This window comes from Cavia porcellus, unplaced genomic scaffold, assembly GCF_034190915.1.
Source record: "Cavia porcellus strain 051 isolate PalLab524CR breed Dunkin Hartley unplaced genomic scaffold, mCavPor4.1 scaffold_22, whole genome shotgun sequence".
NCBI lineage: Eukaryota > Metazoa > Chordata > Mammalia > Rodentia > Caviidae > Cavia > Cavia porcellus.
In genome coordinates, this window is record NW_026947505.1 from 41776042 (window position 1) to 41795966 (window position 19925).

General features: G+C 41.0%; 1 protein-coding gene across 1 annotated transcript in view; it reads right to left on the minus strand.

Moving 5' to 3' along the window:
• Positions 1–10944, minus strand: part of Slc22a3 (solute carrier family 22 member 3) — a 99759-nt gene extending 88815 nt beyond the window's left edge. The window contains exon 1 of the mRNA XM_063233098.1: positions 10424–10944. Within this exon, the coding sequence (XP_063089168.1) occupies positions 10424–10855 (432 nt within the window). The 5' untranslated portion in view covers positions 10856–10944. The remainder of the gene's footprint in view (positions 1–10423) is intronic.
• Between the last annotated feature and the right edge of the window lie 8981 nt (positions 10945–19925).

A 19925-nucleotide genomic window follows, 5' to 3' on the forward strand; every position in this document is an offset into this window, starting at 1 on the left:
TCTTAAGAATAGTTAATCATGTATTATAATGTTTCAGTTGTGAAATGATAAGAATAAGCATGTCTTTATATCTGGGAACCAATTTAAAGAAATGTGCTTGATTATTAAATTGACAAGGGGTGGATTGTTATGGTTGATATATTGTGCCAATTTGAGAAGTTTAGAAGTTTAACTAAGTCACTCGGCAGGGGCCAAGGTCCTCTCTTTGTAAACATCCTTATTCTGTGCAAGAGGAGCAAGCAGAGATGATATGAGTGCTACACCTCCCCTCCCACCGTGGACTGCCTGCTTACACTATGAGAGGAAAAGAGGCTTGCTCTCACTTTTTGTTCTTGGTGCTTTTGCTGTCTTCTACCACCTTGAAGGACTGCTCCTACGCCATGCCACCCTACTTTAGAGTCAGCTGATTACAAATGAAACTGCCCCAAAACTATGAGCTAAATAAACCTTTCTTTCCTTAATTTTGGGTGGCAGGTATTTTGTTCCAGCAATGAGAGAAAAGTACCCAAGCCACGTACTTTAGCAAGGGTGTCATATTTTTTGTAACCAGTTGTTTTCACTTCTATAGGAATACTGGGAAGCTCTGGGGTAATATCCTCACCACACCCAACACCAAAGGACTTGAGACTGAGCCAAAGAGATACCAATATCTCACTCTTAATTCATCAGAGAGGTAGGATATTGGGACAGACACAAACCAAGAATGAACACACAGAAGACAGCCTTGAAGAGCAGACTTTTCTCAGAGATACCTTGATACTAGTGATAAAGACTTTAAAACTTTAAAGAATTGACAAAGAAAACAAGGTAAAAATTTTCAAAATAGAAAATGACAAGACATAGAAGCAAAATACAACCTCAGACCTTCAGAACATACAGAACAAGACCAGGAGATGAGATAGAAGAAAATGAAGTACACACATCTGAAATTTCTAAAACAACAGCAACTGAAGTAAAGAAACAAAATCCATGAAGCTATAGAGGAAATCAGATCAGAAATAATCTCTCAGGTAAAAAGAAATGACAATCATAATAAAGAAGTTTATCAACAAATCTAGAGTAGAGATAGATAAAAAAAATTAAGCAGCACGGGAAAATGATGGAAACTGTGAATGTCCAACATAAGAAAGAAACAGAAGGCATGAAACAGATTCAAACAGATATCCAGAAAATTAACAATTCCGTTGGAATTTGGCAAAACCACTTGAATGAAACTGAAGACAGACTTTCAGACCTTGAAGACAGGATTGTGTTAGTGATCATGAAAGGAAACATCTCTTAAAAATAAAAATAATTCCACAGTTGCAAGATGATGCAATGAAAAATAATATATGACTAACTAATGTCAAGGAAAAAATAACATAAAACATAACATATATAACACAAATAACACAAAAAGCCTATTGGCACAAGTGATAACAGAAAATGTCCCAAGTGTGGGAAAAGAACCTCACATACAAATAAGTGGGCTTACAGAACTCTAATTAGCCATGGCCAAAATAAGTCTACTCCCAGACATATAATAATCAAGATTCCCAAAATTCAGCATGATAATAGAGCATTAAAAGCTGTTAGAAAAAAAGAAACAGATAAGGGAAAGTCTGTTAGAAACACAGCAGACTTCTCAACATAAAGTTAAGAAGAGCTTAGTGAAGAATTTCAAGTCCTAAAAATCACAATGTCCAACCCAGATTGATGTAACCTGCAAAACCATCTTTCAAAATTAATGGAAAAATAAGATAAGACAAAGAACAATTGAAGAAATTCATGAGCACTAAACCAACCCTACAAAGAGTACTAAAAAATATTCTAGACAGTGATGAAAATCATCACAGTTCCAAGAACAGCTGTGGGAGACAACTTGAGTGACTCCCCTCGAATGCAGAACAAGTGCTGCAACTGTGATTATATGGAGACTGACTTCCTTATACTGATATGTACAGAGCTGGCTATGGTATTTCCTTCTCTCTTCAAGTGTCTCTAAGCACTGCAAATAAGTCTAGCTGAAGTTACTGGTATGCAATCTCTAAAGCCATCAGATAGTCTCCTGTTTCCTCCAACAGTGCTCTCCTCAAAATATATAATCACAGGAGGATGGTAGAGCCAGTCAGCTCCAGGAATGTCAACTGATTATAAGCCTTAAGGTAAAGAGGCTATGACTCTCCAGGCATGAAAGTTTACATATCAGAAACCAAAGCAACAGCCTCCTAAAACAATTCAGTTGCTACCTTAATTGAATTATGCAATTTGATCCTTCTGAATATCCTTATCTCTGCATTTTGCAGAGATGCTTTTCTCCTTATCTGGTTAGCCAGTTGAAGTTACTCATAATTCCCACCATCCTCCTGCTGTTACTCATCCTCTAGCCACCCCACTTCTTCACAAGATAATAAATTCTGGGAGAGGCCTAGGATCAGGGCCTTTGTCCACACATCCTCATGAGGATTGGATTTAGGACTCCTTGGTTGCCCTTGGAATATATCTTGGTGTCTACTCTCACTGAGGGTTGCATTGGAGGTGGTAGATTGGAATTAACTTGCTGGGATTTCAATAACATCTCAATAGGATTGTAAATATAACTTTTTGGATTGTGAGGAAGAATAGAGAAGGGATTACAATACTTTGATGATTGCACACAATATTCGAGATTACAATGAACAACAAAAAGAAACCATCAGGCAAGGCAAGCAATTAAACAGAGAGGAAGAGTGGGGAACCACTAGCATTAAAATAACATGACAAACATAAGTCAATACATATCAGTTTTAACCACCAATATAAATGATCTCAATTCATCAATCAAAAGAAATAAAGTGGCAGAATGGATCAAGAAACAATATCCAGGGGCTAGGGATTTAGCTCAGCGGCATACGCGCCTGCCTTGCAAGCAGGCAGTCGTGAGTTCGATCCCTGGTACCGATAAAAACGAAAAAGACAAAAAAAAAAAAAAAAAAAAAAAAGAAACAATATCCAACAATACGTTGTATACAAGAAACACATTTAACTCAAAAAGAAATTTATAGACTGAAAATCAAAGAATGGAAAGCAATACTCCATGCAATGGGAACCCAGAGAAAAATGGTGGTAACTATTCTGATTGCAGGCAATGTGAACTTCAAACCAAAAATGGTCAAAAGAGATAAAAGAAGGTCACTACATACTCATTAGGAGAAAACTTGAAATACAGAACAACCATAAATATGTATGCACCAAATACAGGAGCACCCAACTAAGACAAATATAAATACACATGAAACTGCAAAAACTCTATAAACACATAGAAATTAAATAACAACCTCTTGAACAACCAAATGGTCATGGGTGAAGTTAAAGAAGAAATCAAACAATACCTACAATTAAATGAAAATACAGATAACACATCAGAACCTATGAGATGCAATGAAAACAGTTCTAAGAGGGAAATTTACAGTGATGAATTCTTACACTAGGAAAACAGGACAAGCACAAATAAACAACCTAATGTTTCACCTTAAGCTTCTAGAAAAAAAAGACCAGGTCAAGCCTAAAGCCCATACAAGAGAAGAAATTATAAAAAATTAGAGCAAAATTTAAAACAACTGACACTAAGAAAACAATACAAAGAGTTAATGAATCAAAGAGTTGGTTCTTAAAAGAATCAATAAAATTGATAAATACTTAGACAACCTTATCAAAAAAGAAAGAAAAGACTCAAATTCATGGACTGAGGAATGAAAGCTATGAAATCACTACAGATTCTGTGGAAATTCAGAAGATCGTCAATACCTACTTCAAAAATCTAGGATAGACAACATAGAAGAAATAGATTAAAAGATATGCATGAATTACTAAAGATGAATCAAGAAGATATAAAAAGTCTGAATAGTGCAATATCAGTTAAAGGAATTGTAGATGTAATTAAAAACTTACCAATGAAGAAAAGCCCAGGTCATGATAGATTTACTGCTGAATCCTACGAGGAATTTAGAGAAGATTTAATGCCAAGACTCTTCAAACTCTGTAATGAAATCTAAAGGGAAGCAATTCTCCATAACCCATTCCTGGAGGCAAGATTTACCCTGATACCAAAACCAGAGAAAGACTCAACCAAAAAAGAGAACTACATGCCAGTCTGCCTAATGAACATAGATGAAAAAAAAATCTCAATAAGATACTAACAAACAGAATGTAGCAAATCATCAAGAAGGTTATATACCATGATCAAGTAAGAGTCAACTCATGGATACAAGGGTGGTTCAACATATGAAAGTCAATAAATCTAATATACCATGTTAAAAGAACCGATAACAAAAATCACATGACCATCTCAATAGATGCAAAAAAAAAAAAAGATTTTGACAAGTGTAACACTGATTCATGGTAAGTAAAAAAACTACAGAAAATTGGAATAGATGAACTTTGTCTCAATCTGATAAAAAACCATCTATGACAAACCAGCAATCAACATTATACTAAATGGTCAAAAAATGAAAGTTTTCACTCTAAAATCAGAAACAACACAAAGTTGTCTACTGTCACCATTCCTATTCAATATAGTTCTAGAAACATTAGCCAGAGCAATTAGACAAGAGAAATAAAAGGAATACAGACAGGAAAGGAAGAAGTTAACTTATCATTATTTGCAGTTGACATGATATTCTACATGGAAGACCCCAAAAACTCCACCAAAAGACTTCTGAATCTAATAATCAAATTCAGTCCCATAACTGGATACAAATCAACACTAAAATCAGTAGAATTCTTATACACATATTACAAACCACACCTCTCAGAATGGCATTGAGAAGATGAAATACTTTAGTAATCAATCTAACAAAGTAAGTATAAGAGCTATACAAGGAAAACTACACAACTCTGAAAAAAGCAGATTGAAGAGGATAACAAAAAATGAAAGATATCCCTTGCTCTTGTGTAGGAAGAGCCAACATAATGAAAATGGCCATACTTCCAAAATTGTTATATAGATTTAATGCAATCCCCCAAAATATCACTAGCATAACTCATAGAACTACAAAAAAAAATTCCTAAAATTCATTTGGAGCCAGAAGAGCCTTAGAATAGCAAAAGTAATTATGGACAACAAAAGCAAGGCAGGAGATATCACAATCCCTGACTTGAAATTATACTACAAAACTACTGTGATAAAATCAGCATGGTACTGGCAAAAACCAGATCTGAGGATCAGTGGAAAAGAAGATGCAGGCACAACTACAAGCACATTCAGTTTCCTTATTTTTGACAAAAATGCCAAACACATTCACTGAAAGAAAGATAGCTTCTTTAATAAATGGTGCCAGAAAAACTGGTTTACCACATTCCAAGGACTAAAAATAGACATATCTATCACCATGTACTAAACTAAAGTCAAAATGGATCGAAGATCTACATATTAAAACAGAAATACTGGAAGAGTAAGTAGGTAGGAATCTTGAAGATACAGGTGTAGGCAGGGAGTTCAGTAACAAACCCCAACTGCATGGGAACTACTTCAAAAGCAACAACTTGGATCTTACCTTATTAAAAAGCTTTTGCACATCAAAAGATAGCCAGGTGTGGTGGCTCATGCCTGTAATCCCAGCTCTTAGAAGGCTGAAACAGGAGGGTCCTTGCGAGTTTGAGACCGGCCTGGGCTATGAAATGAGCTCAAGGTCAGCCCTGAACTGTATAGTAAGACCCTATCTCAAAAAAACAAAAAGACAAAAGAAATCAGCAATGGAGTGAAAAGACAACCCACAGAGGGGGAAACAAGTTTAGCTTATTGCCCCTCAGACAAAGAAATTCTATTTAGAATATATAAAGATTGAAAAAAATCAGACTCCTCAAATTCAAAGATCCAATCCAAAAATGTCCATCAGATATGAATATGCACTCCTCAGATGAAATGCAAATGGAAAGTAAGTATATGAAAAAATTTTCAGTGTCACTAGTCATTCAAGAAATGAAATTAAACAACACTGAGGTTCCATCTCACTCCAGAACAAATAGCTATTACTAAGAAATGCTGGTGGTACTGTGAGGAAAAAGGAACCCTTCTTTACTGTTGGTGGGAGTGTAGATTGGTGCGACCACTGTGGAAGTCAATATGGAGATTCCTCAAAAAGCTGGGACTAGAGGTCCCATTTGATCTAGGTAGTCCCCTTCTGGGTATCTCTCCAGAAGAGTTAAGAACATCATAACAGCAATATATGTGCACCCATGTGTATAGCAACCCAATCTGTAATAGGTAAATCTTGGAAACAACCCAAATCAACCAAGGAATGTATAAAAAGATGTATTTTTCTACAATGGTGTGCTCCTCAGCCATAAAAAAAGATAAACTTGAAACTTTTATAGGTAAATGGATACAACTTGAGGCCATATTCATAAGTGAAATAAAGCAGACTCACATGTATTTACGTTGTATTGTCTCACTGGTGAAAGAACTGAAAGATTAAATAAAATCTAAAGTGTACAACAGATATTGTGAATTGGGAAGAAACTGTTCACAAGGGAAAAAGAACTAGAATTCGGGAAAGGGAGAAGGAAAGAATGGAAAAGGGATAAAATGCAAGTGAATCTCTTAGTTCACTGAAAAGGAAGGTTTGTGCTAATATCACCTGGGGAATTTTTTATGTTCATATCTTGCACTCTGAGTAACTATTTTAAAGACAACAATATGCAATGTATTAACTATTGTTACTCTGTTATTTTGTTACGAAATTTTGTTTTACCCTTATTTTCTATAATATAAAAAAAAAACAGAAAAAGCACACCTAGTATAACTGCAAACAGCTAGAACAAATGATAAAGAAATTAATGCAACAAGAAACAATGTCATAGTTGGGTATTTGAAGCAATAATACAATACATACTAATAGTGAGATTAATTTGGGGGGTGGCATAAACAATAAAAAATATAAACAATACAAAACGCCTTGTTTCTAAAGTGCCCACAGAAAATCAGAGGCTGCCCATACTAGAATTTGTGCCTGGCCAACTGCCTTGTCAGCATCTACAAGAGTATAATTACATGCCCAATAAATCCTCAGTGAAGACAGGCTGAAAGTGCCTCCAACGCAAAGGGTGGACCTACCAGGTTGCCATAGCTCTTGGAAGAGACATGCAGGAAGCAAACAGAGACACAGAAATGATGCAGACAACTTCTGTCAAGCACTTTCTTCAAGAAACAGCCCTGTCTGTCAAACTGACCTTCCTTTAATTCTGGAGGAAAAATGATGTTGAGAGGGGAAAAGCCATTGTGACTCAGTCTGTTTTTAAAGGTGCTCTGTAGCCTGTGATAGACGAGGAAGAAGCTCTTTTTGTCCATAGTTTACTAGAAAGCATTAAAAATGCTAACATCAGTCTTAAAAGGCTCCCTCCCTGGGCAGTGAGTTCAAACATTTGGAGGATAGGGCTCTGACTCTGCATTACATCACGTTTTATTCTGACTTGTGTCCAACAACCAGATAAAGCTGATACTCAGATGTCAGAAAAGTCTATACTGAAGAAGTTCAGTGTAGATGAGAAATCCACTGCGGCGTCCTGAGCAGGAGGTCCAAGTGGGAAGCTGGCTTGAAACAGCCCTGCACTTGTCCTTAGCGCCTGGAAATTATTTCCAGTTATAGGCTAGAATGGGGTGAGTGAGATCTGACTGACCAACCATTTTGCACCATTTACATCAAGAGGGTAGAGAGCTGGTCCCACCAAATGAAGTCACAGCCTGGCAACCTGCCTACCTGACTGACTGTGGTTCCTAACACCACCAATTGAAACAAAATAACATATTGGCTATAGGATCACCAAAAGCAAATTAGATACAAAGGTTTGATGGATTTTCTGCAGGTTATACAGTGTGAGTGATCTAGGTGTCATGGTTCACAGGCTTGTTTGAAGGAAACACAGCACTCTGGACAGAAAGAGAATGGATTATCAATCAAGACCGTGTTGCTAATCCAGTTTGGCTACATAAGGAACCATGACAGGTCCTCTAACATCTCCAGCCTCACATCTTCCTTCTATAAAACAAAACAGTGATACTTTCCCACCGTGCTCCAAGGATTAAGTCTAATAGCCACACAGAGGCATTCTGGAATCTGTGCAGCCTGTCCCCTGTATAGATGTTCCCAGTGATTAATGTCTTAGATTTCAGGCCTATGGAAATAGTTTTCATAATGCTAGCTAGCTAAAGGCAGAATACAGCTTCTTTCACACACCCTCCTTTTTTGCTGTTTTTGTTGTTGTTGTTTTAGGGGTATGGCGGGGTTGAGACAGGGTTTCATTATGTAGTGCAGAATTGCTTTCAACGTGCTCTGTAGCCCAGGGTGGTCTGGAACTCATAGAAATCCTTCTGTATCAGCCTCCTGAGTGCTAGGATTACAGGCAAGGGTCCCTGATCCTGGCTTCTTTCACCCTTCTGACAGAATCTCAAAGAACAAGAACAAATTGCTCCATATTTAGAAATGAAGACACCAAAATACTAGCCACACTAAACTCTGAGAGAGTTTGCATTGTTTTGGATGGCTGAGTTTCCCAAAGAGGGGATTTCCTCCTAAGAGTCAAAACATGACAGGCAAGCCAAAAGAAGCACAAAACTATTTGGGATATTAAAAAAGAAATCTCTTTAATATATATTCAGAAACTTTTTTGTGGCCTTAAAGAGAACACTCTGAATATTACTATAGTTTTCCTTGAAGATATATGATCATTGCTCCAAGCACATTGAATTACACCAGCAGGTGACAGTGGCAGCTTCTATAGGGTTTTGAAAGGCTTAATCCAGTGCTTACATTTATAAATGAAAAACTTAAGCCAAGAGAGGTTACATGACTTACCTAAGCCATACACCTACCCAGGAGACTATGGCAGGATCCACAGATTTCCACCATTCCACACTTTGGAAGCCCCTGACTTTTAAAAGATACCTTTATAGATCCCCAGAATGCCAGTGATCATGGCATCCCAGAATATTTAAGTTGTGTTGGTGCATTAGTTTGCAGATTTTTATATCTCTCTTCTTTGCTGCCCAAGGCATCACCCATGCAAACTACACTGGAGTGAGTGTGCACTTTGCTTTTCTGTTGCTGTTCATTTGTAAATGTCTTTAGAAATCAGGCTCTTCTGGTTGGTTTCCAAAGTAAACTATAAGCAGCCCTGTTGAAAGGAGTGAAAGCAGTCCTCTAACAGGTACGCTCTGGGGAAGCACTGGGGCTAGTGTCCTTGCCCAGTCCATTCCTAACTGGAGGCCCACTGCAGCTTACATAAAGGTCCCTAGTCTAACCATGGATTAAGTAATTAAGTGACTCCAAACACACAGAAACACATGCAGTATGCACCTGTGTGGGGTGGATTTTTCCCTAGAGCACAGAGCAGGGGCCATCCATAGTGTGTTAACAATTAGAATCCATTCAACCTGTACATGCCAACTCCAGAGACAGGAACTGACCACACCAAAGGTCACCTCTAACAGCAGCAGAAACTCTTTCCATCTACTAAGGCAGGATTTCCCTGTCATTTAAGTAGATCCTTTAAAAAGGTATATGGGAGAGGAAAAAGCCAAGATAAAGACACGAAGTATGTTCAGGAAAATACCTGAGTCCATTCAATCAGTTTTGTACAAATTGATTTGAACTATGACTGTAGAAAAATCCACGTAAGTCAGTCACCACGTGCAAATCCACACAGACACACACTACTTGCCCAGCAGAGTGCAGGAGCAGAGCTCTGAACCCAAGATAGAGAAAGACAACGGCCCTCCAAAGGTGCTGCGCGCCAAACACCCCTAACAAAATATGGGGACACCCCTCCCCTCCACCAGTCACCGTCCCTCTTACTGCCTTTCTGTAGTTTATTACCGGGAAAGCCATAAATTCTGATCTAATGCCTCAATTTCCCAACTTCTTTTGGATACTGCTCTTTGCTCCACAGCAGTCTTACCAACCATTCCCCGGAGAGCCCCGACCTTTATTCCTTGGCATTGTGGATAGTCATCAGGGCGGCACGGGAACGCACTGGCCTCAAGCGAATTTTCCCTCTCCTGTGGCCCTGGACCACAGTCATCCACACCTGCAGAAATCACTTGCCCTGGCAGAAGTTCAGAGTGTACACCTATCGCCTCCAATCTATGCGTCAACACACCTCAAAGCCAGATCGCACCTTTCTGGGTGCTTTGCTAGGCAGGTGTGGGAGAAACATCTGTAACTTGGCTCCTATGGAAGTTTTTGTTCACACCTGCAACAAAAGCATCTCCCGGTCAGCACGGAAAAGACTAATGACAGGTCTGTCCCGAGAGAGTTGGAACGCGCTTCTGAGTACGCGGGCGGGAGAACTTGGTGGGTCCGCACAGGTGGCCACCCGGTCCCCCTGGCCCGCGTCCCGCGGACCTTCCCCGGCGGCCAGCTCCTCGCGGTCGCCCGGCCCCACGGGACGGCTGCGCGCGGGCTCCTACCTCGGTGACGATGGTGGAGTGGGCCTGGGCGTAGCGCCAGCCGCCGCGGCACGGCACGAGGGGCGCCGAGCGGTTGGGGAAGGCGGCCAGCGGGTCGGCGCAGCTGAGCCCGCCCGCCGCGGCGCTGCCGTTGGCCGCCTCCAGGAGGTAGCGCTGGCAGCGGCCGTCGCCGGGGCGCGCGGGGGGCGCGGGGCCGCGGGGCGCGGGCGCGGTGCGGTTCCACTCCTCCTCCGGGCTCCAGCCGCAGCGCTCGGCCAGCGCCGCCGCGCTCGGCCCGCGGCACCAGTAGTGCTCGGGCCAGGTGCCCAGGAAGACCACGCTGACGAAGAGGAAGGCGAAGGTGACGCCCGTCAGGCACAGCAGCAGGAACACGCGCCGCTGGAAGCGCCCGAACTCGCCGGCGCGCTGCAGCGCCTCGTCGAAGGTGGGCATGGTGCGCCCTGCGCCCGCCGCCGGCCTCCGAGTGACCGCGGGCCCGCCGGCCGCGGCTCGTCTCAGCCGCCTCCCCCGCGCCGCCGCCTCCTCGCCCTGGCGCGGCGCCCGCAGCCTCCGCCGCTCCCGCCCCCGCCTCCGTCCCGCCCGCGCCTCCCTCCGCGGGCCCGGGGCACGGGTGCGGGTGCCCAGCGGCAGCACCGCGGGCCGATCCCGCGGGGACTGCACGGAGCGCGGACCCGGTCCGAGATCGCCAGTGGCCGGCACTGCCTCCGGCCCGGCGCGTGCTCCTTTCGGTCCCCGGCGGGAGCCTGCCCCGCGATCTGCGCCAGGCCGGGCTCCACGGGAAGAAAGTCCCAGGATCACCCAACTGCTTTGGGGCTCCTCAGGACTGAGGACAGGAGGGGACCGAGGGTCACGGCCTGGACCTCGGAGACTCCCTCCAGCCCTCCTCCTGCTTTGCACTTAGAACACTTCGCGCACCCAGACAGACTATGGCTCCGGGAACAGCCCCTGCACCTGCGCTGGCTGGTCGCGGAGCTGAAACTGCGGGATTTGGGGACATCGCAGAGACCGCCCGACTTTTCAGTAAGGCAGCATGGCAGCTCACAAAACTAAGCGCCTAAAGGGACCAGGTTAAGGCCAGGCACGAACAGATTTCTTTCTCCCAGAGTTGTCCCACCTACTCCCAACCTGCGTTGCCCATAAAGAATAGCGGGGTGATTTGGATGAAAGTTTTGCCCCTCCTTATTGCCCCAAGCAATCCTCAGGACCCTGCAGAATTCCAGCCGGTGCAAGGTCATTGGCCAGGCCGGGTACTCTCTGCTTAAGGATGTGGCTCCAGCTGTGCCCATCACCCTGCACCTCACAGAGTGCAGTCCCTGTGCAAGCCCAGCCTGCAACGCTATTCGGAATACTTACCACGTGCTTCCTTGGCTCCCACTCCACAACTATCTGCCCACATTCTGCTCTTAGCTCAATTTTTTAAAAAGGGCCACAGAGGCTAGAGCACAGGTTTACCTCTGCTTCCTCTTAGCCTAAGTGCCAGTGGGCATCATCTGTCCCCAGCCCATGGTAGTGGACCATTTATTGGCTAGGCCCAGTTTCCCCGTCTGTCAAACGAGTCTAATGTACACACTCAAAGAGTCACTGTGAGGACTGAATAGTTTAATAGGTAACAACTAAAAAACATGGCAGAAAATCACACACATGCTGTGCACATTGTAAGCTTCAGTTCTAACTACCGTCTTGCTACAAGTTGGCACCAGACCTGTGGGAGTGCCTCAGGGTTAGCAGATACTGTGCAGGATAAAATCCCCGATAGTGTGGGACACATGATATGACTCATTAAATAATGCTCACACCTTTCTCAGTCTGATGAGGACTTTTGCCTGTCTGCTGGATCCCAGACTCAATCTGTCCTCCACCAAGCTCCTTCTGTGCTGTCTTTTAATGTCACTGTGTCCCTCCCTCTTGGCCCCAGACTCAGAATCTCAGTATCATCTCTTCAGGCTTTCACTCAAACATCACCGGGGAAGCGAGACCCCATCCCACCACCACCACTACCCCCCCTCCCCTTCACTCATATACACACCCACAAGCATATCCCCCAGCTCCCTTTCCTACTTGTTTCCAAAGCCCTTACTTCCTTACAGCTAACATCTGTATGATTTTATTCATTCATTGATTTGTCACATAGTTGTCTGTGTATCTCATCTGTGTGTCCCCACTCCAACTCTAGTTTCATGAGGGCAGGTTTGGTCTGGCTTGCCACCACCTGGAACACTGCCTGGTACCTACTGCATGCTCAGTAAATGTTTGTGGCATTAATGCCACATATACACATACATACACACACACACACACACATGCATGTGTCACATACATTCACACACATCCCCTTCCATTTTTGTATGTCCACTATCTTCAGTGGCACCCAGTTTCAGCTAGCCAGCTGCCCTGGAGTCTTGCTTGCAACCATGGCCTCATGACTGGCCCTCCAAAGAACAGCTCAGAGATGCAGTCTTCAGCAGCTCACCTTGTTTTCCAAATTCAGTCCTCATTTCTCACCGCTCTTTCAAAGTCTAACCTGGGTCCCTCATCAAATTGTCACCTCATGGACAGCTGAACAGGACTACTTGCTAATCCTCAAATTCTTGAATTTTCCTCAATCTATGCCAATGGTCATCAAGTTCTCTCTTCCTGGAACATTACCTTCATCCCCTGCCTACTCACCACTTCTGGTGCCAGCACCTCTCCCAGAAATGAGTCTTTGATCTGGTCCAACCACTTTTTAAATTATTATTAATATTACATTTGCAGTATATAATGTACATTCCTCTTGTGGAGTTGGTGTTGCATGTACGTAACACATCTTAATTCCTTTTTTCACCTCCTTCCTCTCCCCTTCTCCACCTCTCCCTCCAGCTCCTGATCTCCTTCCCATATGAGAAAGCCTTATACCTCTACTTCCTATTATCTTTTATTTTGCTCTTTATTTATACTTTGCATTTCTCATGTAAGAATCTGTGTGATATTTAAGCTTGTGTGTCTAATTTATTTTGGTCTCAGGGTACATCCATTTCCCTACAAATGACTCAAGTTTATCCTTCTTTGTGGTTTAGTACTCCACTGTCTATAAATACACATTTTCTTTACCCATTCATTGTTGACAGTCATATAGGCCATTTCCAAGATTCAGCTATTATGAACTGTGCCCTTTTAAACATAGGTATGCATGTTTAACTGTAATTTGATGACTTTAACTCTTTTAGAAAATACCTAGCAGGGGAATAGCTTAGTCAAATGGAATTTCTATTTTTAGTTTTTGAGGACTTTCCTCAACTAATTTCCATAGTTGTTGTACCAGTTCACATTCCCACCAACAATGTAGAAAACAACCTCCCATCTCTGCAGCCTCACCAGGTTCAAAGAGCCAACCACTGTCATACAAATGTGGGTCATATAAAATGTATAATCGTATAAAGGTATTGATGAAGATAACATGGAAGAAAAGGTACACAGAAATTTTTGAGAAAAGTTAATATGTGCAATAACAAGTATTTAAAAGTCACATCTGAGCCAGTAATGGTGGCTTATGCCTATAATGTCTATACTCTTGATGGCTGAGACAGAAAGATCATGAATTTTAACCTAGCCTGGGTAACTTAACAAGAACCTGTGTCAGAAAGAAACAAAAAGAAAAAAGAAAGAAAGACAAAGACAAAAGCACAGAGAGAGACATCTTTGACCCTACTCATAACACATAAAAGAACCTTCTTACAGAATTTCTTCACATTGTTACTTGTGTCAGGTATTTTTATTTTAATTGCCTTTTTAAAAAGGTAATCTGAACGTGTCCATGAGTAAATGATGTTTACAAAGTTGCTAAGTGCCCAGACTTTGAAGCTGGACCCACTGGGTTCAAATTCTTGGTCTTCATTTTTTCTTTTTTGGTACCAGGGATTGAACTCATGACTGTACGCTTGCAAGGCAGGCGCTTATGCCGCTGAGCCAAGTCCCCGGACCTTGGTCTTCATTATTGCCGAGTGACCCTTCACAATATTTTTTTGGAAACAGGGCTTCACTAAATTGACCGGTTTGAGCTCAAACTTGCCATCTTTCTGCCTCAACCTCTCAGACTGGCCTTCTCAATTTTAATGCAAACCATATGCTAAGTAAGAGTTAGTTATTAGTAGAGAGATTTTTAAAATACCATCTACTACCAGAATTAATAAGTATCATCTTACTATGTTTGCTGCAGATACAAGTTACAAAGTGGTACCACCCACTCAACCCTTTCCTTCTTAGTCACTTTTCTCATTGTTGAGACAAAATATCCAATACCCAAAGTTAAAGGAGGAAAGATTTATTTTGGCTCACAGTTTATAGAGGTTTCACTCTTTATTTGGCTGGTATCAAGGCATAGCAAAGGGACATTGCAAAAGAGAAACAATTTGTGATATGGCTTCCTAGCAGCAGTCTGCCTCTCCCTTTTAAAATTCCCACTTTTAGGTGGAGTCATCACAACACCACCTAAAAGTGGGCCTTCCCGTTATCCACACCCAATACAATGCTAAACCAATCAGTGACTAATTTAGTAATCACATACCATTAATTACAGCATCACACACCCTTGATCCAGTCACCTCTGAAAAGCCCCATCTATGACTGCATGGAGCTTTGGGGAGCCATCTAAATACAAGCCACAGATGGTATCCTTGTCTCTCCCTTCTTTTCTAAGGCAATCATCTGGCCTTTCCCTTAGAAGGAGAACCTAGGGAGTGGTCTCAGGGACATTAAGTAAGGAATCCTGGAGCTCCCGGAGCTCCCAGTGTAGGTGCTGGACACCACCATTTGGTCCTGGGGTGAGAGGAACATACAGATTGACACCCCTAAAAACTCTAGACCTTTCTTGCCCCTGTGTAATTAGGTTGCTTTTTACCTTTCTTTCCATCTGTGTTTTAATCGTTTTAACTCATAGGAATTGCCACAAAAATAGTTTTTGGAGTGTTGCAAATTTACATAAATGGTACCACACTCTACATATTTTCCTTTCATTTCTTTTTTTTCACTCCACAATATAGTTTTGAAACTTATTTGTCTTGATAAATAGAGAAACAGCTGACTTACTCAGACTAACCATTCTATTGGGTAGCTGTAGTGCAAGTTTTCTGCTCTTTCACTGAAAGACATACAGCTTGAGGGACATACAGCTGGTTTTCATTTTTCACAATTACAAGTTGTGTTGTTCACTTATTACAACCACCTATTAAAATTATGCCCAAGAATTGATATAAGGTAAATGCCTATAAGTAGATAAGCTAGACTACAAAGCACATGCACTTGAATGTTACTAAATATTGCCAAGTTGCTTTCCAGAAAATTGGACCCAACTTACCTCTTCCTACCAACATGAGATTGTCAACGTCGATGCAAACATTTGATATTGTTAGACTCAAACATTTAGCAGATTCTAAGGGTATAAAAAGCAATCTCAAATTTGTATTTACATGTCCCTGATTTAGTCAGATTTCATCCTTTTATGTATCTATTTGTCATCTAAGTTTTTTATTTTCTGCTAGTTGCATATCCTATCCTATGCTATGTTCTTCTTGTTATTTGTGGGCGTTTTATTGGACATGGAGAAAATTATTTCTGTATTTGTGTAGCTTGCTCCCTTTTCAATTATATATGTAGTATCTGCTCACCTTTAGATTTATCTTGACTTTTGTTTTAAAAAGGCAAAAAAGAAGTTTATTAGGCTGAATTTACAGTACATACTCAAAGCAAATAGAGTGACGGCCCTTGAGAGAGGAACACTGTTTTATGGAACTGAGAATATTTCTGTGTGTTGAGGAGGGGGTATCAGTGCAACTTGCAAGTCTATAGAAAATTTTGTTTGGTCTAAGGGAAAAAGCAATGGCGTATCCATAGGTAGAAATGTAGGACCAAGTCTATTGTACTTTTTAAAGATAGATGATCTAAGATGTTTTGCCTAAAAATGTCCTTTGAAACCTTTGAATTTGTTTCTCTTACAGTCAAGTTTCTACTCTTTACCTTATCAACTAAGCTAATATACAGACCTAAGTATCTTTAAAGGATTTAGAGGGTGAAGGATACTGGAAGAAAAGAACCATAAACAAGCCTAGCGAGTGCAGAGATGGATAATTTGGGGTAACTTGTGGCTCTGAAGATAGACTCTTCTTAAAGATATAATTTATAAATTATGATTTTTCTTGTCTCCATACCTTCTTTATTTCTTCTACCCTATCTCATCCCCCACCCCAAACTCCCTTATTCTTAAGAGATACAGATGGGCTAAAGGGGGCTTCAGGCTGAGGCTGGGGAGCTAACTCTGCCTAGACAGGAATGAAAAGCCTCAGTATGACTGATGTATAGGAGACTTAAGAAGATAGTTTTGTCATTTGATGGAAATTCATCCTCTTTCCCTACTGTCTGGACAAAAGAAATGTCACTGGACAGGGTTTGGGAAACCTGGATTTATCCCATCCATGAGACAGATTGCAGGTTCACAGAAAATTTCCACCACAGGAAATGAATTTTCAGGGCTTGTCAACAGGAGTCCTGCAGAGGTCTATTAGGCAGAATTTAAAGTACACATTCAAAGAAGCCTGGGCAGGCCTTCAAGAGAGAGGCACTTAACTGTCTTAACTTTGCAGGGAAGAACTGCAAGAATTTTCAGTTCTGGTATAATAGAATATGTCTGCTTCCTTTGAGTCTGGCTTACAAAAATCATGCTCTACTTGGATTCTAAATACTTTCTACTACATGTTCACATTAAATTATACTTTTTGAATTGAATTTTAGTATTTCTGGAGTTAATTTTGTGCAGAGTACGATGGGATCTAATTTTACTCCATTTCCCCATATGGCCAATCAGTTATGCAACTGTTGCTTAACTGAAGAATCTTCCCGTCTGCCTAGATTAATATTACTGCCTTGATCTTCTGTGAAATAGAATCCTCCATGTGTTGGAAACTGATATGAGCCCTTGTCTCCATCCTGCTGCTGGATGTCCATCTCCACATGCGTATTTTACTCTTTGGTACTATTCTCTACATTTTAACATCTAGTGGGACAACTTACCAAGTTTCGCACAAATCTGACTGAGAATTTGATTTTCTTCAGCTGCTTCCCAGGGATTCTAGAGAGAAATCAAGCACACTCATATTTGTAACTTCAAAATATTGATTACCATTTTGTTTCTGCACCATCCAGTATGCTACCCATTAGTTACTTGTATCCACTTAAATTCATAGTAAGCAAAGTTAAATGAAAGGACAAATTCTATTCCTTGAAAGGAACACTTCCAATGGTTACTTGTCACATATATATGTTACTATTTTGGAATACAGTAACACATGTTCAACTTTTTAAAAAAATTCATGGGAAGGAACTTTGACAAATAAATTGATACATGTACCCAGGCCTAAGAAACACAATCAAGAATGATGTTTTCTTCATTCTTTTTTAATAAATGGGTAACAATGCTTGAAATACTTTTTTTCTTATTTGGAATCATAACTGTCTTTTACCTTAGCACATTAACGTAAGGTGAGCCCAGTTTTCTATTCATATAAGCTTATAACTAGACCTAACATCGGTTTAAATAGGCCAATATTTATAGTTAGCTTTTACTCACTAGTTGGTTTACAATTATTCTTCTCAGAAGAAAGTTTATATTTGGGCAGAAGTTGAAAATATTGCCTTATTTTAAAATACATGCTTTCTCAGCTGGATGTGGATTACATTACGCCTGTAATCACAGCACTCAAGAGGCTGAGGCAGGAGGTCTATTGTGAGTTCAAGACCAGTCTGGGCTACAAAGTGAGCTCAAGGCCAGCCTGAACTACATAGTGAGACCCTGTCTCAAAAAGACAAAAATAAAAATAAAAGAGGTGCTGTCTCTATCCTTTAAGCATGTAGGATCTTAAGCTATTTTGGAAAAGATGGTAGCCAAGAGAAAAAAATGTTAAGTAGAACTATATATTCCAGAACTGAATTATGACAAGATAGAAAATTTAAGCAGAAGACACTTTTAGAGTTCATATTTACTCTGCTAAAGTATAAAATAGCCAATCTTTGCTTTCCTTTTCAATACTTGTGGGTTCTGTGCTATAGCATCCCCAAAGTGAGGCATATGCCTTTGGAAACCTTCTTGTCACCAGTGGTTTAAGATGGGATGGCAAGGAGGTTTCTTCGGGTGTCTCGCCCCTGTCATTTGGTGGGAGATGACTGGATCTGAGTGTTAAGATGACTTTGAGGCTTGGTGGAAAGCAGGCCACAAGTGATTAGATTTGTTTCCCAGGGGATAGGAGAAGGGAGCCACAAAGTGAATGGGGAAGAGAAGTCTTACTTCTGACCAGAGTAGCCTCAAAGGAGCCAGACTGCTGTAACTGTCCTCTCTGTCACCACAATCCTTAGGGGCTATGGTCCCTTCATAGAACATCCCATCTAATGAGTGACATTATTTTTTTTCATGGAAATAAAATTCTAATTTCTAATGAAATTCCATTGCAATTTTCCATTTGTATACAGATGTGTTCATTCTAGAGTGGTCGTGGGAGTTAGAGCACATCGCCCTTTGTAATGTCAGAGTCACACCAACTTCACTTGTGGATACTTCAAGAGAGGCAGGTGGAAGCCAGTCACTCAGCGTGCCTTGCCAGCCCCCAGAATCAGCACCTCAACACAGCTTTGCTTCACATGTTTTCAGTCACCAGGAGGTAAAATAGAAAAGAAAATTTGTTTTCTTTATAAAGTTTGGGCTATAAGAGCAACAATTGCTTGTACTGCAGTAACATTGTAAAACATTTTTAGAAGATACAGCGGAAGCACCACTATGCTGTCAATTAAAACCTTTCTACAAACCACTCCAAAGTTTCTGCTGATGGACTTCAGTGTAGATGAAATTGACTTTTAGTGAGGCACTTTCCATAATTTGGCAGTGTCTCCTGGCAAGAGCATTTAAAAGCAATCAACTGTTTCTAAATCTCAGTGTTATTGTTCATAAAATCACATCAGTGTCATCTTCAAATGGAAGAAGGCAATTTCAGAAAAACTGTGGATATCAATTAAAACTGCATTTAAGTCTCTCAACCAACTAAATTTGAAAGATGAAGAATAACACATTTATTGAAAATTATGCTTTAGAGATAGAGCTCTTGAAATAGAATGTCGCTTGCAACACACTCTCTGAAAGGAACAGCTTGCAAAGATGATAAGCAATCCCAGTGCTCCTAGACCCATTTGTGGGAAAGGAAACATGGCTGTCTGCCTCCAGTCTGCTGCAAGCCAGTGTGCGTTCTTACGAGGCATGAACAATGTACAGTTCATGTCACGTGCAGTCCTGAATTACCAACGCTATAGCTAGTCTCTAACCCATTTAAGGAGATCTGGCCAGTGGCCACACACCTGGTTGTCGTACTGATGTCCAATTAGTATTAACATTTCTAAGTTCTTACTCTAAATTTCTGCACTTAAGTGAATGCAGACAGGGATCAATAATCTGTTCTATTATTCATTTTCTACAATATATTTTTTAAAA